The sequence below is a fragment of the Rhinatrema bivittatum genome, chromosome 5, assembly GCF_901001135.1.
Source record: "Rhinatrema bivittatum chromosome 5, aRhiBiv1.1, whole genome shotgun sequence".
NCBI classification, from domain to species: domain Eukaryota; kingdom Metazoa; phylum Chordata; class Amphibia; order Gymnophiona; family Rhinatrematidae; genus Rhinatrema; species Rhinatrema bivittatum.
The window spans coordinates 233,119,576-233,142,701 of record NC_042619.1 but is presented as its reverse complement, the minus strand read 5'-3'; the positions used below and the strand labels follow the sequence as shown (position 1 = coordinate 233,142,701).

The 23,126-nt window shown below is 46.4% G+C and overlaps 1 protein-coding gene across 4 annotated transcripts in view; it reads left to right on the top strand.

Moving 5' to 3' along the window:
* DYRK1A (dual specificity tyrosine phosphorylation regulated kinase 1A) overlaps nucleotides 1-23,126 on the top strand; it is a 696,908-nt gene that overhangs the window by 460,430 nt on the left and 213,352 nt on the right. For all 4 annotated transcript variants that reach the window (XM_029603453.1, XM_029603452.1, XM_029603455.1 and 1 more), the window contains one exon: nucleotides 7,247-7,394. In XM_029603453.1, coding sequence (XP_029459313.1) covers nucleotides 7,247-7,394 — 148 coding nt within the window. The remainder of the gene's footprint in view (nucleotides 1-7,246; nucleotides 7,395-23,126) is intronic.

The following is a 23,126-nucleotide window of genomic DNA, read 5'->3' as shown; positions in this document are numbered from 1 at the left end:
GGCTTCCAGGGCAAAGCCACCTAAGTCCCAGCGGTCGGATCTCCACGGGCTCCTCCCGGGGGTATCTCGGCTTCCAGGGCGAAGCCACCTAAGTCTCAGCGGTCGGATCTCCTCCCGGGGGGGGATCTCGGCTTCCAGGACGAAGCCACCTAAGTCCCAGCGGCCCGGATCTCCACAGGTTTTCCTGGAAGGGTCAAGGGCTTCCAGGGTGAAGATCGTCAGCTCTCGTCTGGCTATCGCCTTCCAACCGAGTTCCTTCCTGGAGAGTTCTTCTACTTCATGTCCATCCGGTCAGACCAAGGATCCACCTTCCATTCACAACAGTATATGTTATAAGGCACATAAATCTGGAAAGGCTAATATGAAAACATGGTGTTTAAGTGCTTTTATTAAGTCTTTTTTTGTTGGTGAGTATTATGGTGTGTTCCATAATATGTCCTGTGATTGAAAAAACACACTCTCGTGTCATAGTCAGTCTAGTTGCTTTGGGAGATGGAACTTGCAAAAGAAGTTGATTCTTTGATCTGTGGTTTCTACAGGGAGTTTATAAATGTAAGGTGGCAGACAGCCAGGAGTTGTTGTTATAGATGAAGTTGCGAATGATAGTCAAGGTTTTATATTGAATGCACCATTTGATTGGTAGCCAGTGCAATTGAAAGAGAATCGGAGTTATGTGATCATGTAATTAGAGAGTAGCCATGCTGCAGCATTTTGCAAGAGTTGTAGTGGGCGAGTGGTAGATTGAGATAAACCTAAATATAGAGAATTATGGTAATCTAAACTGGTAAGTATCAAAGATCGACGTACTGTTCAGAAAAGAGTAGGATTGAGTAGTGTTTTGATATATTTAAGAAGTCGAAGTTTATAGAAGGAAGATTTGGTTAAGGATTTAACGTGTGTGGATAAATTCAATTTAGGGTCCAATATGATGCCGAGATTACGTACCTGTTTAGAAATATTGATAGTTATGTTATCAATAAGGATGGAATTGGGAATATTATCAAATTGTGGGGGTCCTAAGATATGTTTTTCAGAGATTTACACTGTTTGTTGTGGGAAAGCCTTTTTTTTTTTTAAACTGTTGATAGGCAAAGTTCAAGAAATGTTAGAGTTTAATGCCAATTGTGTACCTGAGAATATCAGTGAGTTTGTGTTATGAGGTTGACCTGTGGGCAGGCAAATTGGTTCCTGGAGTGATAGGTTGAGAAGTATGGGGAAGCATACTTGTCGAGGCCAGTACGGGGTTATGAGAATCACTGAAAACCTGTCCTCCTGTAGGTTCATGAGAGTTTTGGCTATGAGCGGTATCGGAAGAGACGTATATAGGAGGCCTTTGTTGCAGGGGCGAGCAAACGTGTCCATGGCTAACGCATTTCGAAGCCTGTGTAGGGAGCAGAATCTGTCCACTCTGTGGTTCAATTCGGATGCAAGAGGTCAATAATTGTTTGACCTCAACGCTAGAAGATTTTACTCGCTACACATGGATTCAGAGACCACTTATGGGGATCGATTGAGATGGTCTGTTAGTATGTTCGGTATGCCTGTTAGATAAGTGGCCCGGAGATGCATGGAGTGTGCAAGGGCCCAGGCCCAGAACTGCGCGGCTTCCTGGCAGAGCAGATAAGAGCCTGTGCATCTCTGTTTGTTCGAGTATCACATTGCCACTATGTTGTCTGTCTGTATCCACAAAGTTTTGTGTGAGAGGCAGTGTTTGAAGGCATAAAGGGCATAACACATGGCTCGAAGCTCCAGGAAGTTGAACTGAGACTTTTCATGGAGCGGCGTCAGCACATTTTGGGTTTGGAGGGTGTTGTTACGAGCTCTCCAACCCAAGTTGGATGCGAACGTGGCCAAGATCATCTGAGGATTTGGTTACTGGATCGGTGATGTAGATCAGGGATAAAAGCGGTTGAACGGCTTAGAGCCACTGAAATCTTAAAATCCACTCAGCTTTTCTCATGGCTAGTCTGGCCATAGGAGTGACGTGGATCATGGAAACCATGTGGCCCAGCAATGGAAGAATTGATGGGCTGAGGCCATGTTGCATGCGCGCAGAGATGTGGACAATTTGATAGGATGTCTGCGTGGTTGTTGGGCAGGAAGGCCGTTGCGACTGTAGTGCCCAGATCTGCTCCATATGGGATTTATGGTAGTTGATCTGAATTCCCAGCCAAATTTTGTAGATTTATAGTGAGTCTTAGAGAATTTAGAGCTCCTTGTTTCGATTGACTCCTTATTGGGCAGTCGTCCAGGTAAGGAAACGCGTGAATGCTGTTGTTCTTTATATATGAGTGGCAGTCATGGCTAGGCATTTGGTGAAATACACAAGTTGTCAAAGCTAGTTCGAACGGCAGAACTTGGTATTGAAAATGTTGACGACTCACTATGAAGCGTATAGAAAGTCCAGAGAATAGAGGCAAGCCCTTTGTTGTATTAAGGAAAGCATGGTGCCGAGTGACACCATTTTGAACTTTTCTTTCTGAAGAAATTTGTAGAGAAATCGGAGGTCCAGGATGGGCGGAGGTCGCCTGTTTTCTTTGAAAGTAGGAAATAGCGGGATTAAAATCCTCTGCCTTGTTGCGTCCGGGGAACGGTATCCCGAGCCCTGGTCCTCAGTGGGATGGACCGCTCTGTTCTCTGGCAAGGTTGAAAAATCCAGGAGCCTGCCCGACTGGCGGAGCTGGTATGATCTGATATCAGTTGGTCTCACACGGGAGCGCTAAAAGTTCCTTCTAGCATCTCTCTTTGCTGTGCAAGAAACATAGAGAGCTGTCGCAGGGTCTCGCGGTGGTCTTGTAATTGAACCACTGTCTGCTGGACCTTGTGCATGAAGAGATTATCTGCGGTGCATGGCAGATCAGCTAGTTTATCTTGGGCTTCGGGCCATAAATCAGGGGCCATAAGCCAGGTTCACCATCTAGCTGGCAATGGGAGGACGTTTCGAAGCAATCACATGTTGCTCGAATTTCATGTGGATGGTGTCAAATATAGCTGGTAAACAGCAATATGTGACACCAATATAGTTCTTGGAAGAAGTTATGACCTAGACTCTCCCGAAAACATCTGGTCCTTTTCAGTGACCAGGTCTAAAGGGATGGTTTCAGACACGTCCTTTTCTTAGGTCTTGATGGGATCGGTGCCGAAGTGGGATTAGAGTGCCCATCGCTGTTAGAGGACCCCGGGATAAGTATAGGGGTCCGTGAAGGCTCAGAAGGACGAGTCGGCGTCGATGACTTAAGCTGCCGTTGGTAGGTGCCACAACGAGGCGGTGCCACAACGGTGCGAATATCTATGGCCCCGGTGTTCGTAGATTCCGGAAGGCATCGAGGACAGCCTGATGGACGAGGACGTCCAGCTCCTCCTTGGAAACTGGTATAGGTAGCGCAGCTACAGGGGGAGACAGGCTAGACATTACTGGCACTTCCACGTGAATCTGTGGTGGCTCTGTACCTGGCACCGTTGTCGGTGGGGAACACCTTGGTGTCTCGGGTGCAGAGGAGCATGGAGACTCTTGTACTCAGGCTCACTTCGCAACTGGCTCAATGGACATTGATGCTGCTGTGGTATCAGTGCTGGAACTGAACGCGGAACCACGTTGGTACTGGCGACGATGTTTCCATTGGTGCTTGGCCCGGTCATTCTCCAGTACAGAGGAAACTGCCACCGATGTCCAGAATGGTGTCGGTAACGGACGGTTACCATGGCAGTGATTGTTTCCCTCGGTGCTCGGTCCGGTCATTCTCCAGCTCTGAGAAAGCTGCCACCGATGTCCAGAATGGCATCAGCAACTGTTACCGTGGCAGTAACAATGTTTCCCTCGGTGCTCAGCCCGGTCATTCTCCAGCACTGAGGAAGATGCCACCGATGTCATGGATGGCGTCTGTGATGGACGGTCACTGTGCCAGTGACGATGATTCCCACAGTGCTCGGTCTGTTCATTCTCCAGCAGCGAGGAAGATGCCCTCACTGTCCCGGATGGCATTGATGACAGATGGTCACCGTGCCTCTACTGCTCCTGGCATTGTTTCTCACCCAAGGATTGCATGGGGCTCTGGTTGAGAACCCGAAGTATTGTAGAGATTACTTACCTGATAATCTCGTTTTCCTTAGTGTATGCAGATGGACTCAAAACAAGTGGGTATAGCGTGTTCATGCTAGCAGTTGGAGATGGATCTGACGTCAGCACGGGTACATATACCCACACAGGAAGTGAAGCAATTCAGTAATCTTCCTTGCAAAGCTGTCATAGCTCTATGAGTACTGACCGATCGATTAATTAAACAGGATTACCCTGACCGGTTGATAGGAGCTGGAGATCGCCAGGATTCTCAACCGGAAGGCGTCGACACCCGGCAGGGTGGATGCCCTATGTAATAAAACATGGCTTACCTTGAGCCTGTGAAATCCCATGAATATTGGCAGCCGGGTAGGATGCTGAGTCCATCTGCATACACTAAGGAAAACGAGATTATCAAGTAAGTAATCTCTACATTTCCTAGCGTGTAGCAGATGGACTCAAAACAAGTGGGATGTACAAAAGCTACTCCTGGACTGGGTGGGAGGCTGCCCGCGGTCCATGCAGGATTGCCCTCGCAAATGCGGTGTCCTCCCTGGCCTGGACATCCAGACGGTAGAATCTGGAGAAGGTATGGCGGGAGGACCACGTCGCCGCCTTACAGATCTCAGCAGGTGACAGCATCCGAGTTTCTGCCCAAGAGGCTGCTTGCGCTCTGGTAGAGTGAGCCTTAACCTGTAGAGGCGGTGATTTTCCCCGCGTCTACGTAGGCTGCCTTGATAACTTCTTTGACCCAGCGGGCGATAGTTGCCCGTGAGGCCGCTTCCCCTTGCTTCTTCCCGCTGTGTAGAACGAACAGATGGTCCGTCTTTCGTATTGCTTCGGACACTTCCAGGTATCTGGACAGTAGCCTGCTGATGTCGAGATGTCGTAGAATCCGACCTTCTTCTGACTTCTTCAAACCTTCTGTGGTAGGTAAAGAGATGGTTTGGTTGAGGTGGAAGTGCGAGACTACTTTGGGTAAGAAGGAAGGGACTGTGCGAAGATGGATGGCTTCTGGCGTGATTAGGAGAAACGGATCACGGCAAGACACGGCAAGACGGCTCTGAGACGCGTCGTGCAGAGAAAACAGCCAGCAGGAACACCATCTTCAAGGTTAACAAACGGAAGGACAGGCCTCGAAGTGGACGAAAAGCGTGTCCCGCTAGAAAGTCCAAAACTAGGTTGAGGTTCCACAGAGGAATGGGCCACTTCAGTGGCGGACGAATGTGTTTGACACCTTTCAGGAAGCGTGAAACGTCTGGGTGTGTGGCGATGCTATTGCCGTCACTCCGGGGACCGTAGCAGGAAAGTGCTGCCACTTGGACCTTGATGGAATTGAGGGACAGACCCTTCTGAAGACCATCTTGTAGGAAGTCCAAAATGATAGGAATCTTAGCGGCATGTGGATTGGTGCCATTAGCTTCGCACCAAGCTTCAAATACTCTCCAGATCCATATGTAAGTTAGTGATGTGGAGAACTTGCATGCTCTGAGGAGTGTATCTATTACCGGTCCCGAATATCCTCGTGACTTCAGTCTAGCCCTCTCAACGGCCAAACCGTAAGAGAGAATTGAGCCGGATCCTTGTGGAGTATGGGACCTTGTCGCAGCAGGTCCCTGTGCGGCGGCAGGGGTAGTGGACTCCCCGCCAGTAGTTTTCTCATGTCTGCGTACCAGGGTCTTCTTGGCCAGTCCGGGGCCACTAGAAGAACTAGGCCTCTGTGCCACTGAATCCTGTGTATAATGGCGCCCGGCAGGGGCCATGGTGGAAAAGCGTACAGCAGGATCTCCTGGGGCCATGGTTGTACCAGTGCATTGATCCCCTGAGACCGAGGATCGGCTGAAATATCTGGGTACTTGAGCGTTGGACCTGTCCGCTAGTAGGTCCATGCCCGGGGTCCCCCACCGATTCACAATCATCTGGAACGCTGTGGGTGACAGTTGCCAATCCCCGGGATGTAGACTTTCTCTGCTGAGGAAGTCTGCCGCGGTGTTGTCCTTCCCGGCGATGTGGACGGCGGAGATGTTCTGGAGATTTGCTTCCGCCCAAGTCATCAGGGGAGCTATTTCTAGGACTACCTGTTGGCTTCTGGTTCCGCCCTGTCGGTTGATGTATGCCACCGTGGTGGCGTTGTCTGACATCACTCTGACTGCTAGGTGTCGCAGTCTGTGGGCAAGTCGCAGGCACGCTAGCCTGACTGCCCGTGCCTCTAGTCGGTTGATGTTCCATCTCGATTCTTCTCTGCTCCACCACCCTTGGGCGGTGAGTCCTTCGCAATGTGTGCCCCAGCCGCTCAGGTACTTGTAGCTTCACGAAAAAATTCCCCACCTAACTTCCTCTTCCAGGCTGTGCTGATAATAAGGCCATCCTGCCCGTGTGGCCCCCCACCCTCACATCTTCTTTCTAGATGGCCGCTTAGTGCTGCAATCAGCTTTGCTGTTAGTATTCTGCCCAGGCTTGAAAATGCTGACAGCCCAGGTGGAGGAGGAGATGCTTGAATTCCGCTGGAGCAGAGGAGGGGGAGAGAAGATTTGCTGTATCAGCAGGAGACCAAGGAGCGCAGTATTCTGGCATGGAGTTGGCGACACACCAGCTTGTACTTTGCAACACAGTGGTGTGTCATGACACATTGATTGAGAATCACTGGTTTAGCCGCTGTTACTTATTACGTTACGTTTAATTCCAAATACTATGTTAAAACAATCCTGCATAGGTAAGTCACTTTGTGAAAATGATATTGTTGCCTTTATGAGGTCATTCTGTGACTTACAGAACTTGTATTATCCATCATTTAAAAGTAATTGAACAGACGAAATATATAACCTTAAATTAATGCTTGGAGGTGTTGACATCATTAGATGGTGCCTTCCTATTGTTTGATTTCAGCTCTTGAAAGAGAGCCATCGTGAGCTTTGTATTCTGTTGCCTTTTTTGCCAGAGTGCCTTGGGGCTGAGTAGAATACTGCCATCTTGGAGCTGCTTTTTGACATGCCATTAGCTTGAGCCATAATTAGGAAGTGCAGCCCAATTCTTCTGACTGGCAGAACAAAATGCAAAGTGGGTTATTTGTGAAATCCCAGTTATGCGTCTTTTAACAGTACTTTGGTTTTAATGATTAAGAAGTTCTTTTATTTGTGTTAAGATTTTTGTTCAGGTAGTATAATTGTAACACAGTCTCTCTTTTTTTAGGTTGTAAAGGCTTATGATCGTGTAGAGCAGGAGTGGGTGGCCATTAAAATTATAAAGAACAAGAAGGCTTTCCTAAACCAAGCACAGATTGAAGTACGGCTTCTTGAGCTGATGAACAAACATGACACGGAAATGAAGTACTATATAGGTAATCAAGATTGGGTTTTAGCCTTTATTTTTAAAAATTAGTAGAAAAGCCTGTCATTTAATGGCAGGGAAAAATAGATGGAGGAGTATAAACAGAGTCTCCCTTTCAATCCCCTCCCCTCTCCTTATCTGGCCCCCTTCCTTGTCTCTCTGTTTCAACAGTTTCCTCCTTCCCCTTGTGCTTAGGTTCTCCCTCCCTTCTGGACAGTACCCATTTTATCTGTTTTTGTTCCTTATCTTCTTGGGCTGGTAGGGCCTTAGCTGTTCACCAGCCATGCTGCAGAGTTCCCATGGTACAATTTTATCCTTGACTGCTGGCCTGCATATAATGGTGGGAGCTACATGCAACCCACACATATATACTCCTCCCCAGTAGAATCATCAAACACCATGCAACCAGCAAACTGCCTGTTATATAGCATGGATGTTTCTTGAGTTTCATGTCCTACCTGTGATCTGTGAAAAATGGGGTATCTATGATAAAAATATTACAGCAGAAAAAAACTGTATGGCTTATCTTGTCTGCCTATCCACATCAACTATATCAGCTTACAATTACTCTCAATCTCTTACATTCCCTCTGTTTTTATCCCCTGCTTTCTTGAATTCATATACTGTCTTTGTCTCCACCACCTCCACGGGGAGGCTATTCCTAGTATTCACCACCCTTGCTGTAAAAAAATATTTTCTTAGATTACTTCTGAGTCTACTTCCTTTCAACCTTATCCCATGACCCTCGTTCTAGAGCCTCCTTTCCATTGAAAGAAGTTCACTTCCTGTGCATGGAAACCTTGGCGGTATTTAAATATCTATCATATCTCCCCTATCCCACCTTTCTTGTAGGGTGTAAATGTTTAGATTTATTTATTATTTCCACACTTTCTATTCTGCTGATCTACCAATCTCAGGAGATTACAGTCAACATACACAGCATATAGGGATAGAGAGTAGATCTTTGTCCCCATATGCTTTAATTTGAAACCATTATAATAGCCAGTCTCCTGGATCAACTCCAATCCTTTGAAGGTGTGGTCTCCAAATCTGCACACAGTATTCCAAATGAGGTTTCATCAGGAACATGTATGGGTCAATATCACCTCCTTTTTTTCTGCTGACCATGTCTATCCATATGCACCCAAGCATCTTTCTGGCTTTTTCCATCACCTTATCCACTTGTTTGGCTGCCTTAAGATCATCAGATACGATCACCCCGAGAACTCACTCTTCTTTCATGCTTAGGAGAATTTCACCCCTTTGATTTCCCATAGGTTTACATATTCTAAATGCATAACTCTGCATTTAATTAGCATTAAATCTTAGCTGCTAGACCTTAAGACCATTCCTTGAGTTTCACTAGATCCCTCCTCATGTTTTCCTCATTGTCTACCCTGTTATAGATTTTGGGGGTAATGTCAAAAAGACAAATCTTTCTTGACAATCTTTACAATGTTGCTTACAAAAATGTTGAAAAGAACCTGTCCAAGGACTGATCCCTTAGGCACACAGCTAGTAATGCCCCCCCCTCCTTAGAGTGAACGCCATTTACCACTTTTCTTTGTCACCTCCCACTCAGCCAGTTTCTAACTCAGTCACTCTAGGGCCCATACCAAGAGCACTCAATTTATTTATAAGTCGCCTATGCAGAATTGTGTCAAAGACCTTACTGAAATCTAAGTGCATTAAATCTAGTGCTCTCCTCTGGTCTAACTTTCTGGTCCCTGACCGACCAGACCTACCTCTGGTATAACCATACTGCCTCAGATTCCAGACATTCCACTGCCTTATGTTTTAGCAGTAATTCTTTTAATTTGCTCACCACTGGGATCAGACTAACTGGCCTGTAGTTTCTGGCTTTTCCCTTACTTCCACTTTTGTGAATAAGAGCCAGATCTCCCTATCGCCAGTCCTCTGGAACTACTCCCGACTCTAAAGAAGCATTGAAAAGGCATCCAGTGGAGCTGCCAGACTTCTGTAAGTTCCCTTGGTACTCTCAGATGTATTCCATCTGGCCCTATCGCCTTATCTAGAATGAAGTCAGTATTAAAAGCCATTTAGACCAATAACTTAAAGCTACCGGTCTAAATCCCAAATTTTGGGATATTTAGCCAGTTATCCGGCTAAGTTACAGCCAGATAAGTAATTTCCAGTTATAATTTAGCTGTATAAAAAAGGGGTGTTCCAGGGTATGACAAAATTAGCTAGCTAACTTAGTCAATTTTCAGCTATAACTGGCTAAGCCAGATAAATTTAGACCTGCTTAAGAGCAGGTCTAAAGTTCAGGCTTTGTGTGGCTGGATAACTTTATACTTAAATGGCCTTCTTTAGAAGAATATAGCTGGTTAAGTGGCGAACCTGTTAAAACAAACAAACAAACACATTTGTAGACCTATAGGCCCAAACTAGTCCCCCCACCTCCCTCCTACCCAAGCTCTAAAGGCCCTGTGGAGCCAAACCTGTTGCCCCTTCCCCATAGCGCCCTATCTCTGGTATAACCATACTGCCTCAGATTCCAGACATTTATGTTTTAGCAGTAATTCTATTAATTTGCTCACGATTCCATGATCAACACAGCAATCCCTACACTTTCCACCACATTAAACATGAACTTCGCCACAGATGTCAGAGACCTTGGAACATGGCTGGACAACCATCTAAACCTTAAAAAATTTATAAACACCACCACCAAGGACTGCTTTTACAAACTACAGGTCCTCAAAAAGCTAAAACCTCTTCTTCATTTCAGTGACTTCCGCCTAGTACTTCAGTCCATCATCCTAACAAAACTTGATTACTGCAACTCCATCCTTCTCGGACTCCCCTCTAGCACTATCAAACCCCTTCAGATGGTACAGAACGCCGCTGCTAGAATTCTCACAAACGCCAAAAAAAGAGATCATATCACCCCTATTCTAGGCAATTTACACTGGCTACCAATCAAATACAGGATTCAGTTCAAAACACTCACCATCATTCATAAAGCTATAAACAACATCGCGCCCATCACATTAAAGACACAACTTTGAGCCCACACATCTTCCAGACCCATCAGAAGCGCCTACAAAGGATCTCTCTTTGCACCACCTGCAAAATCACTATTAAGAAAGAGAGCACTATCAACAGCAGGTCCACACCTATGGAACACACTTCCACCAGACTTACGACTTGAACCCAGCCTACCAGAGTTCAAAAAACAACTAAAAACTTGGCTCTTTAGACTTGCGTTCCCAGACCTATAATGTAACCAGGATCGGAGCTACTTACTCTGAGCTGTTTATTCAACAGTAATTCTATGTTTATCTGTTAATGTAAATAAGCCTTGTTTAACGTTTTCAATGTAAAAAGTTTCAAAGTTTCAATGCAATGTTATGTAAGTTTAATGTTTTAATGTAAACTTAATGTTTTAATGTAAAAAGCCCTGGCCAGACAAGCCCCGGGCGAGTTCCCGTTCTCTGTAAACCGGATTGATTTGTATCTCATACAGGAATTTCGGTATAGAAAAATTAAAAATAAATAAATAAATAAATAAATCTCAATGTTAAAAAAAACAAAACAAAAAACCCATATATATTAGGGCCAGAAGTCAGGGGTGTACACTTCCATTGTAGTAGCCTAGCAATGTCATAAGCGCCAGGCCTGCATCACAGTAGGATGCTACCGTGATCCAGGCTGAAGAAAAACTACATTTTATAGTATGGGGAAGGGGTGGAAGGGAAAGGATTGGAGTAGGCAGAAGGAGGGAGGGCTCAGGAGAGAACCATATGCACTTCCTTCTATCATTAACATCTAGAAAAAAAGAAGTCTTGTCCCCCTGTTTTAACATATTTGTTTTTTTTCTTCCATTTTCATCTTTGCATTTCTGACTACTTTCCCAGCTTCTTTTCTTAGTATTGTGTGTCTCTTTCTGCAGTCTCTTGTAGTTTGTTTTCCCATCGATAGCAGGGCTGAATTAGCCATGCTGTCATGGGATCTGTCAATCAGGTCCTGGAGGCGGAGCTTGTCAAAGCAGAGATTAGAGTTTTTGCTCTCTGTGGCTGCACATGTGTTCCCGCGCAGGAAAGTAACAGAATCTCCTCAGTCTGTTCTTTCCGTGCATGGGATCGCACGTGGAGCTGTTCTTCTCCTTAGCGTTAATCATTAAACATGTCAAAATCGGGGTTTAAACCCTGTAATTGCGGCAAGGTAATGTCGGTCACGGATGGCCATGACCGATGTTACCGATGCCTGGGGCCAGATCACAATTGTGAGAATTGTGAATTTTGTTCAAGGATGTCTCCGAGAGCCCTGAAACAGGCCTACAGGCTTCAGGAACTTTTTGCCTCCCCGGATCCATCGGAGGCTCATTTGTCATCTGGCCCAGCTATCTTACCGGCTCCCTCAAAAAAGAGGGCATCATCATGGGATCCTCAGTCCTCCAATCTTGGAGGTAAGGACTTGGCGGACCGGCAAAGGCCATCGGATTTTAAACAATCCATAGAGCTAGAATCGCCGGCGCAGGAGACAATGGCGACCAAAATGTCGGCGCCTAGAACTTCTGCACCTAAGATGCCTTAGACCATTAACACATCTGCGCCTGAAGAAGGATCGGCGCACAAGACTGCGCACATGGCGCCGAAGTCACGTGTGCGCATGGCGCCGAAGTGCCCTGCGCGCACGGCGCACAAAACTTCGACGCACAAGGTGCTGAAGATATCTGCGCGCAGGGCGCCGAGGACACTTACGCGCACGGCGCCGAAGACATCGGCGCTGATAACTCTTATGCGCATGGAGCCAAAAAGATATGCGCACAAGTCTACATTTGCGCACACATCCAAATCTGTGCACAAAACATTTGAACACTCGTCTCATGGGTTAAAGAGACGACGTGAACGCTCACAGAGGTCTTACTCCACCTCTCCATCGATAACCCCACCTCGTTCGGGTACTTCCCTCTCTTCGAGAGCTACTTTGACAGAATTTACAATAAAACGTAGAAAGCGATCACCGTCTTCACATAAGTCATACAGACTCGCCGTCACATTATTATCATAAGCACTCTCGGCACTCCCATAACGGAAAGTCGGCAAAGAGGAGTGCAACATGGGAAGTAAGTCCTTTGACTTCTAAATCATCTCATATACCAACTGCAAATACCTTCTCCCACAGAGAGATAATACAAGTGGTTTCCTCTAATGCTTCTACAGCTTCAGAGGATTCGATGGACATAGTATATGAAAAGAAACAGAAAGATCATAGAGTATCTAGTACGGTATCTCAAACCACTCCAATGCAACCTAAAGCATGTGAGTCACAAGAGCCAGATAATCGTACAATAATGTCCCCTCATACAAAAGAGGCATTTTGTCAATCGTCTCAATCCTTAGCAGGATTTTTTGAAACACTTCAGTCATCATTCAGAATGTCTAATCTTGCCTCTGTCAGTTCTCCGGAACATAAGACACAGACTGATAGAGAACCGTCGGTGGAGCCTACAACATCTCCCATAGTGAACCGACCAGCTTCACCGAATTATAAACAGGATACATCTTTTGATTCTCCTTCACCGCAAACATCCCCATCATCCTCTACGGGATTCCCATCAGATCCGCAGGAACAACCTCAGGAGCTGTATTCCCCTCCGGAAGACCTTACATACCCAAAATTGGGTACAATACTGCATCTAGAGGTCAAAAAAGAGACAGACCCTAGATCAGAAACCCTGGGTCTCCTAAAGATTTTCGATACTCCAGGAGAACCAACATATCTTCCACCACAAGAACTTCTGCATTCAGTCTTACAGAAATCCTGGGAAACATCTTATGCAATCTCAGCGGTTTCCAGGAAGACGGATATAAAATTCCGTATGAGGAAAACATCACCATACTCTATACCACAATTACCTCATGCTTCAATTGTAGTAGAGTCGGCGATGCAAAGATTTAAGAAAACGAAATCGCATTCCTCATACCCACCAGGCAAAGACAACAAATATTTGGATGAGTTTGGCAGAAAAATATACCATAACTCAATGTTGAATGCCCGAATTATGCACCATCAATTCTACATGGTACAATACCTATTTGAGTGCATACAAGCTATAAAAGGTATGTTGTCTTCAACTGCGGTTCAAATACCTCTGCCTCTTCATGACATGGAAGAGTGTTCTCGACACCTTTTGAGGTTGATATATGAAGCATATGAAACATTTTCCAGGGCATCTGCAACAGCCATTGCAGCCCGAAGACTAGCATGGTTACGCTCAAGTTCTATACGTGAAGATTTACACGAGAAACTAACAAACTTCCCATGTACAGGAGATAACCTGTTCGGAGAACAATTCCAGGACACAGTAGGTAAACTGAAGGAGGAAGCTCTAGCAGTACAATCATTAACATCACAACCCCACTATTTGACCACACGTCGTTATATGGGATCTACGCGTCGACAGTCATATGCCAGGAGACCTTACAGGTCTTACCAGTCCTTTCGTACACAGACATACCCTTCTTACAGCGTCCTGCTCCACACAGTATACCTCCAACCAACGTAGAGGTAAAGCACGTAACCAGAGACAGCAGGCACAACAGCCGGCTACTACAGTAAAATCGACTCCATCTTTTTAGTTACCCAGCCACCATCACAGCATCAAGCACCACCCGGCAGGATTCATTCTTGCCTAGCAGCCTGGGAGAGGATAACATCTGATCAATGGGTTTTGGAGATAGTACGGCACGGTTAGCAACTCCAGTTTGTCACAAAACCCATACTACCTCATCTTTCCACTCTCAAGATTCACAACTTCCAACCACAGCTGGGGGAGGAAATTGCTTTGCTTTGTGAACAACAAGCAATCCGACAAATTTCCCCGGGGAACCAATCAGTAGGATTTTATTCCCCATACTTCCTCATACCCTAGTAGTCCTAGGCCATAAGGCGGTGGCTATTTTCAAGGTTCCCAACACCAGGCTACACATGAGACGCCTGCAATGGGGCTTGAAACGTGAATGGAAACAACACTCACAACCATTGACACAGAAGGTATCGTTGACCTCCGAGATGAGAGAGGACATAATATGGTGGCTCCTGAACTCCACCCTGTCCAAGAGAGCATTGTTCAGTTCCCCTCCTCACAACGCAGTCTTAACCACGGATGTGTCTCGCAAGGGCTGGGGTGCACACCTCGAGATTTACGAAACACAAGGGTTATGGACAATCTCGGAACAGAACCTGCAAATAAATTTATTGGAACTCGGAGCAATTCGAAATGCATTACAAGTGTTCCAAGACCACCTGAAGGGCCGCAGGGTCATGATCTACACGGACAATCAAGTGGCAATGTTTTACATCAACAAACAATGAGGGTCCGGTTCATGGTCCCTCTGCAAGGAGACCCTGACAATCTTCGAACACACTCACAGAAATTGCATACATCTGCAAACAACTTACCTACCAGGCATGGCAAATACAAGAGCGGACAGGCTAAGCTGCATCTTTCATCCTCACAAATGGGCACTCAATACAGAAATAGCCCAAAGCGTATTCATGCGGTGGGGGACACCTTCGATAGATCTCTTTGCAACGGAGATCAATGCTCAAGTTCCCAAATTCTGTTCGATAAGACCAAGCCAATTCAGGATCATGCAAGATGCCTTCCTCATTCTGTGGACGACAGGCCTCCTATGTGCCTTTCCTCCCATACCACTCATAACAAGGACAATTCAAAAGTGCATAGCAGACAAAGCTCAACTGATACTCATCGGCCTGGCCGAGGCAACCATGGTACAATTTCCTTCTCCGACTATCCATCATGGATCCAATTCGGTTACCGAATCGACAAGATCTTCTCTGCCAAGATCAAGGGACGCTTCTAAACCCGCTGCACTCATCTCTCCATTTGACAGCGTGGAGATTGAGAGGCTCCTTTTAACAGAACAGGGAGTTTCCACTTCAGCACAATTGATTTTACTAGAATCCAGGAAACTCTCAACAAGGAAAAACTATAGATATAAATGGAAACGATACTCGACCTGGTGCATTTCTAACAGGGTACCACCATTAGACTGTTCATCCGAGTTACTCATTGATTATCTACATACACTGTACACAGCTGGTCTTGCAACCTCATCCATCAGAGTTCATCTCAGTGTCATAGGGGCATATCATAGACCAGTTAACAATATGCCTATATCCAATCACCCCTTACTTTCTCGTTTCATCAAGGGGTTAACTCACCTTCGTCCTCCGATCTCCAAACCTCCAGTTCCATGGAACCTCAACATAGTTCTGGAACAGCTCATGCTACCAAAAGTGGTTTCTCAATTCCATCTCAATCAGACCATGGAATTACCCACCTTTTTCCCTAAACCTCATGCAAATGATAGGGAAAAACTACTGCGCACATTAGATTGCAAAAGAGCATTAGCATACTATAAAGAAAGGACAAACTCGGACTCCCGTGTTTCTCAATTCTTTGTCTCCTTTGACCCAAAGGCACCTGGATTACCAGTGGCTAAACGCACCATCTCCAGCTGGATAGCGCAGTTCATCAAATTCTGTTACGACAAATAGAAACTACAACTACATTTAAAGCCTAAAGCTCACCAAATCAGAGCAGTAGCAGCCTCATTGGCACACCTAAAGAATGTGCAACCCATAGACATTTGCAAGGCAGCTACATGGTCATCGCTTCATACCTTTACATCTCACTACTGCCTTGATCAACAGGCAGCCACTGATGCGAAGATAGGGCAAGCAATCCTACAATCTCTATCATCCTATCCAAGGTGACCGCCACATTGTCAAAGATCACATACAAATATATATCATAAACAACGTGATCGGGAGCTTGGGACTCCCATGACAGCATGGCTAATTCAGCCCTGCTATCAACGAGAAAAAGCAAGTTTGCTTACCGTAAAGAGTGTTTCCGTAGATAGCAGGATGAATTAACCATGCTGACCTACCCTCCTCCCTGGCAGTCACCTAGTCTTCGACTACACTTCAGCTTAATCACAGACTGAGGATATTCCGTTATTTTCCTGCGCGGGAACACACGCGCAGCCACAGAGAGCAACAACTCTAATCTCTGCTTTGACAAGCTCCGCCTCCCGGACCTGATTGACAGATCCCATGACAGCATGGCTAATTCATCCTGCTATCTACGGAAACACCATTTACGGTAAGCAAACTTGCTTATGCTAACCTGTTTTTCCTTAGCTTTTCAGCTACTACTTTAGAAACCATAGTGGCTTATTTTTTCTCTTTTCTTTATTTACTTTCTTAACAAAAAGGTTTGTTGCCCTTTATTTTTGTAATCTATTTATTTAAAATTAATTATTGGTCGCTTTCCAGATAAAATCTTCCAAAGCAATTTACAAAAACATCAAATAAACAATCACATAAAAATATAACAAACCAAAAATAATAAATCAGTAAAATAATCTAACTCCTAAATTATTAACTGCCATTATCTTGAGCTATTTTCTGATTCCCCACATTGAACTTCAAAATTTCACAGGAGAGACAAATTCCATAATAACTTTATATGGACTCTAATCGCTGAAAGCCACTGTCATAAGCCAAGTTTTCAAGTTCTTATGAAACTTCAAAATATCCTTTTCTTCCTTTAACTTCAGAGGGAGGGAGTTCTATAGAGCTGGAATCCCTACTGAGAATGACCTATTTTTTAATTGTTTCTGGCGAAAAACGTTAATATTTGGTAATTCAAGGAAGTTTGCTGCTCTTCTACTTCCCCCTAGATTTCTCCATTCAACTAACTACATGAGGTTGTAATCCCCCATTTTAACATTCAGTTTTCCTGAAGTCTAGGACCCTTGCTTTGAATGAACGTTTATCTACCGTGCTCTAATACTGAACCAACCATCCAGTAGACACTGAATCCCAGATAATTGCCCACTACAATATCAGAAACACTGTGCTGTTTGGTAAGCACCAGGTCCAGTATTGTCCTCTCTCTTTTGAGTTCATTACCATTTGACAGAACAATTATCCCTGCAGGAAATCCAAGATCTCCCTACTTCTAGAATATACTGTTGCTGGGATGTCCCAATCAACGTCTGGCAGATTGAATTCCCTTAGGAACTGCACCTCCCCTTTACAGCAATTTTGTGAATATTTGCCATTAAATCTGTCTCTTCTGTCTGCTATGGAGGTCCGTATATTATAAATAGATATTTCATTCCCTCTTTCAGAGTAACCTACAGTGCTGCCTCCTTTCTTTGTAAGCCCTGTTTTTCTGTTGCTTTAATATTATATTTTATATATAGTACCATACCTCTTCCCTTCCTTCCTATCTGGCCCTTCCCAAATACATTGCAGCCCTGTATAACTATATTCTGATTATGATTTTCCATGTGCCACATCTCCATGACAGCCACTACATCCAAGTCAGCTTTTTCTATGACTGCCTCTAGATCTTGTATTTTCTCACAGGGCAAGCAGGATGGTAGTCCTCACATAGGGGTGACATCACAGGATGGAGCCCAATCACGGAACACGTTTGTCAAAGTTTCTAGAACTTTGACTGGCCACCTACTGGGCATGCCCAGCATGGTACTAACCCTGCATCCAGCAGGGGTCGCCCTTCAGTCTTCTTTTTTCCGCACAGCAGTAGCCACGCGGTTAAGGAGCTCCGCAGAGATTCCTGACATGAATTTTCCTCACGGAATTACTGAAAACTTGTTTACCCCACAGGGGTCCCTCCTTCAACTTTTTCAAGCCCCGGTACTCCGGTAAGTTTTTTACCCATTTTCTATCGATTCCTGTTGCGTTTGGCCCTCGCGGCCTACTGGCCGTCGACTGTACCGCGGCTAAAATTTTCCAAGGCCATGGCATCAGGGTTCCGTCGGTGCCCAGACTGTAACCGCACCATGTCCATAACATACCCCTATAAGGTCTGTGTAATGTGTCTCGGATGTGAGTACGATGTCCTGACCACCAATTGTGCCCTAATGACACCAAATGGTCGCAAGGCCAGAATGGAGAAGATGGAACTTCTCTTCCATGCTCAAACCCCGATGCCGTCTATTGCATCGACATCGTTGGAACCGGCACCGTCCACTTCGCGCCAGTATCGACCACCGGCTGGTGACCGTCCGGCATCGACGACTTCTCGGCCTTCAACTCCCTCTACCTCCCCCTCAGGACTGAGGGGATCGTAGAGAGCGACATGGCCATCGACAACAGAAGTCTCGGACCATCGAGGGATCGAAATAATCGACCTCGCCATCGTCCGAGCCACTGTTGAAGAAACCCCGTCCACAAAAGGCACCGACCTTTTCAGCGACCGGGTCACCGAGGCAAACGTCACCCGGACGGGTATCGGGAGCCGCTACTCTGCCTTAAACGTGGTTCCTCCAGTTATGCCTCTGCCTCCTTCTTCCCTTCCGGAGCCGGGGCTGATTGCTCCAGTCTCCATGAAGAACTGGACCGGATGGTTCAGGAGGCCATCGACAAGGCGATGCATCGACTACAAGTTCCTCCAGCACAGACACCGGTGCCGATTGCGGAATCAACCAACGACCCGATTCCGGCAGCATTGGCCCTGCTGCTCTCGAGGATGGAAGCGCTTATTGCCGCTTTTTCACCAATGGATCAAGGGTCACTGATGACTCCGGTGCCCTCTCCTCTTACTTTGTCATCGGAAGGAGAAACACCGTTCTGCATCCTCCATCGGGAGTCTTACTGATGCCTCAACCATTGATACCGATGCGTCCAACACCACCGATCCATCCATCGATCCCCTCGATGCCTCCACCGGTGCCTTTGATGCCTTCATCAGTGCCTCCAGTTCCTCCTTCCATTCCTTCAGAGCCTAGACCTGGGCCTTCAGGAATTCCACCGCTTCGTCCCCCTCTGGTTCCTAGAGGGGCAGGTGCTGATCCTGATGATACCTGGACTGATGATTCTTCACCAGACACCGATGACTTGTCTTCACCACCTTCTCCTACTGAAAGCAGGAAGTGTTCTCCTCCAGAGGACCTTTCCTTCATAAATTTTGTGAAGATGTCTGAATTGGTTCCCTTCCAATTACAGACGGAACAAGATGACAGGCATCAAATGATGGAGCTGTTGCAATTCTTGGATGCTCCCAAGGAAATAACCTCCATCCCTATTCACCAGGTTCTTCTGGATCTCCTCAAAAAGAACTGGGAACACGCTGGCTCTGTTGCTCCAGTCAACAGGAAGGCTGACACCACTTATTTAGTACAGTCAGCCCCAGGTTTTCAAAAACCTCAGTTGGATCACCAATCTGTGGTTGTAGAATCGGCCCAAAAGAGGGTAAGGAGATCGAAACCCCACTCTTCCTTTCCCCCAGGCAAGGAGCAGAAATTTCTAGATGCCATTGGTCGCCGTATCTTCCAGGGCTCAATGCTCATCTCCAGAATTGCCTCTTATCAGCTCTATATGACCCAATACAACAGGGTCATATTTAAGCAGATACAAGAGCTGGCAGACTCCCTGCCTCAACAGTTCCAAGATCAACTTCAAACCCTAGTGAACAAGGGCTTTGAGGCAGGCAAGCATGAGATAAGATCATCTTACGACATCTTTGAAACTGCTACCAGGGTATCTGCAGCTGCTATTTCGGCAAGAAGATTGGCCTGGCTCAAGCCTTCGGACCTTCGCCCTGAAATACAGGACAGATTATCCGACCTGCCCTGTGTAGAAGACAATCTGTTTGGCGAGCAGATTCAACGAACGGTGGCGGAACTCAAGGACCATCATGAGACTCTGAGACAGCTCTCTGATGCCTTCTGAGTATTCCTCCAAACAGCCTCTCTGGAAGGACACTAAGAAGTCATGCTTCCGTCCGAAGAAATCCTACCCACCACCGTCTAGGACTCGTTCTACGAGACCTTTCAAAAAAACCCGGTCTCGTCAATTACGAAAACAAAAGCCCTAAGCAGTTCCTCAGCCGGGCCCAGCTTCCGGTTTTTGGCTCCTGCATAGGGAGCAGCAGCCAGCTTCCACTGCCACAGATACCAGTGAGAGGTCGATTCAACAACAGGTGGCACTCCATCACCTCAGACCAGTGGGTCCTTGCGAAAATCGCTCAAGGTTATCATCTGAACTTTCTCTCCATTCCCCCGGACTCCCCACCTCTACTGACATGGAGAACATCCGACCACTCCATCCTCCTGGAACAGGAGGTCTCCCTCCTCCTCCAGGCCAAAGCAATAGAACCAGTACCATACTCTCAGCACGGCCTAGGGTTCTATTCCTGGTACTTTCTAATCCCCAAAAAATCAGGAGGCATTCGTCCAATTCTGGACTTACATGCCCTCAACAAGTACCTCCATCGAGAAAAGTTCAAAATGGTAACCATGGGTTTTCTTCTTCCTCTTCTGCAATGAGGAGACTGGCTCTGCTCTCGACCTCCAGACGCATACACACACATTGCGATAACTCCATCTCATCGCAGATACCTGAGATTTCTGGTAGGCCCCAAGCACTATCAGTACCAAGTGCTTCCATTCGGCCTCGCGTCTGCACCACGAGTCTTCACAAAATGCCTCATAGTAGTTGCAGCCTTCCTCAGGACTCAAGATGTTCACATCTACCCCTATCTAGACGATTGGTTAATCAGGGCTCTCACTCAGCAAACTGCTCTGTCGTCCCTACATCTTACCTTACACACTCTGATTTTGCTAGGATTTCTCGTCAACTACGACAAATCCTACTTAGACCCATCTCAGATTTTATCATTCATAGGGGCAGACTTGGACACCTTGCAATCAAAAGATTTTCTGCCTCAACAGCGAGCTTTCACTCTCGTCTCTCTCGCACACCAGCTACAGTTGCAGCACCACACGACTGCACGCCACTTCCTCATCCTGCTGGGACACATGGCGTCCTCAGTTCAGGTTACCCCAATGGCCCGCTTGGCCATGAGAGTCATGCAGTGGACTCTAAGGTCACAATGGACTCAATCTATTCAGCCCCTGTCTACCATTGTCCACGTCACCAACTCACTTCATCAGTCTCTAACTTGGTGGAAAAATCAGATCAATCTTCGCCAAGGCTTGCCCTTCCAGGCTCCAGACTCTCAAATCATTCTCACCACTGATGCTTCCAACCTCAGTTGGGGAGCCCATGTGGCCAGACTGCAGACACAAGGATCTTGGTCTCTAGAGGAAGCCAAACACCAAATCAATTTCCTGGAGCTACGAGCAATCAAATATGCTCTCAGGGTATTTCAAGATCGCCTGTCTAATCAGGTCATCCTGATTCAGACAACCAAGTGGCCATGTGGTACATCAACAAACAGGGAGGGACGGGCTCCTACCTTCTGTGTCAGGAAGCTGCGCAGATATGGGCGGAGGCCCTCTCCCATTCAATGTACCTCAAGACCACCTACTTGCCGGGAGTGGACAATGGGTTGGCAGACAAGCTGAGTCACACCTTTCAGCCACATGAGTGGTCTCTCAACCCCTCAATGGCGGACTCGATCTTCCAACAATGGGGTTACCCTCATATAGATCTCTTTGCGTCACTTCAAAACCACAAAGTAGAGAGCTTTTGCTCTCGCTCGCAGCCAACACTCTCAGCCAAGAGATGCGTTCTCCCTCTCATGGGCGACTGGTCTCCTATATGCATTCCCTCCACTTCCACTTCTCTCAAAGACTCTCGTGAAGTTACGTCAGGACAAGGGAACCATGATCCTGATAGCACCTCACTGGCCATGCCAAATGTGGTTTCCAATACTCCAGGATGTCTCCATTCACAGGCACATTCCCTTGGGAAAGGACCCGCTTCTAATTACTCAAAACGACGGGTGCCTACGCCACCCCAATCTTCAAGCCTTGTCCCTGATGACTTGGATGTTGAAAGGTTAATTCTTCAGCCACTTAACCTTTCGGAACCAGTTTCCCATGTCCTGATTGCTTCACGAAAGCGTTTAGTAATGGAATTAGGTTTAAGTCATGGTGCTCTTCTCAATCCCTTGACCCCTTTACCTGTCCAACCACGAAGTTTCTAGACTATCTCTGGCACTTGTCAGAATCAGTTCTAAAAACTTGCTCCATCAGAATGCATGTCAGTGCGGTAGCCGCCTTCCATAAAGGTATCGGGGACATTCCTATTTCAGTACAGCCCCTTGTAATATGCTTTCTGAAGGGCTTGCTTCACCTCAAGCCTCCACTGCGTCCCCAGGCTCCTTCTTGGGACCTCAACCTTGTTTTGGGTCGGCTCATGAAACCACCATTCGAGCCTCTCCATTCCTGTGATCTTCGCTATCTCACATGGAAAGTGATTTTCCTTTTGGCAATCACTTCTGCTCTAGTTACCTATCCGCCTTACAGTAAACTTCTGCAGGACCGGGCAGTATTCCGCACTCATCCTAAGTTCTTACCTAAGGTAGTATCGGAATTTCATCTCAATCAATCCCATTATACTACCTACCTTTTTCCCAGGCCCCATTCCAATCCAGGAGAACAGGCTCTGCATACCCTTGACTGTAATCGGGCTCTAGCTTTCTATCTAGACCGTACAGCTGCCCACAGGAAAAGCACTCAATTGTTTGTCTCTTTCCACCCTAATAAATTAGGGCAGCCTGTGGGTAAGCAGTCTCTCTCCTCCTGGTTGGCGGACTGCATATCCTTTTGCTATCAGCAAGCAGGCATTCCACTTCAAGACCGTGTTAAAGCACACTCTGTAAGGGCCATGGCGACTTCAGTAGCACACCTACGTTCGGTGCTGCTTCCTGACAATTGCAGGGCTGCTACCTGGAGTTCTC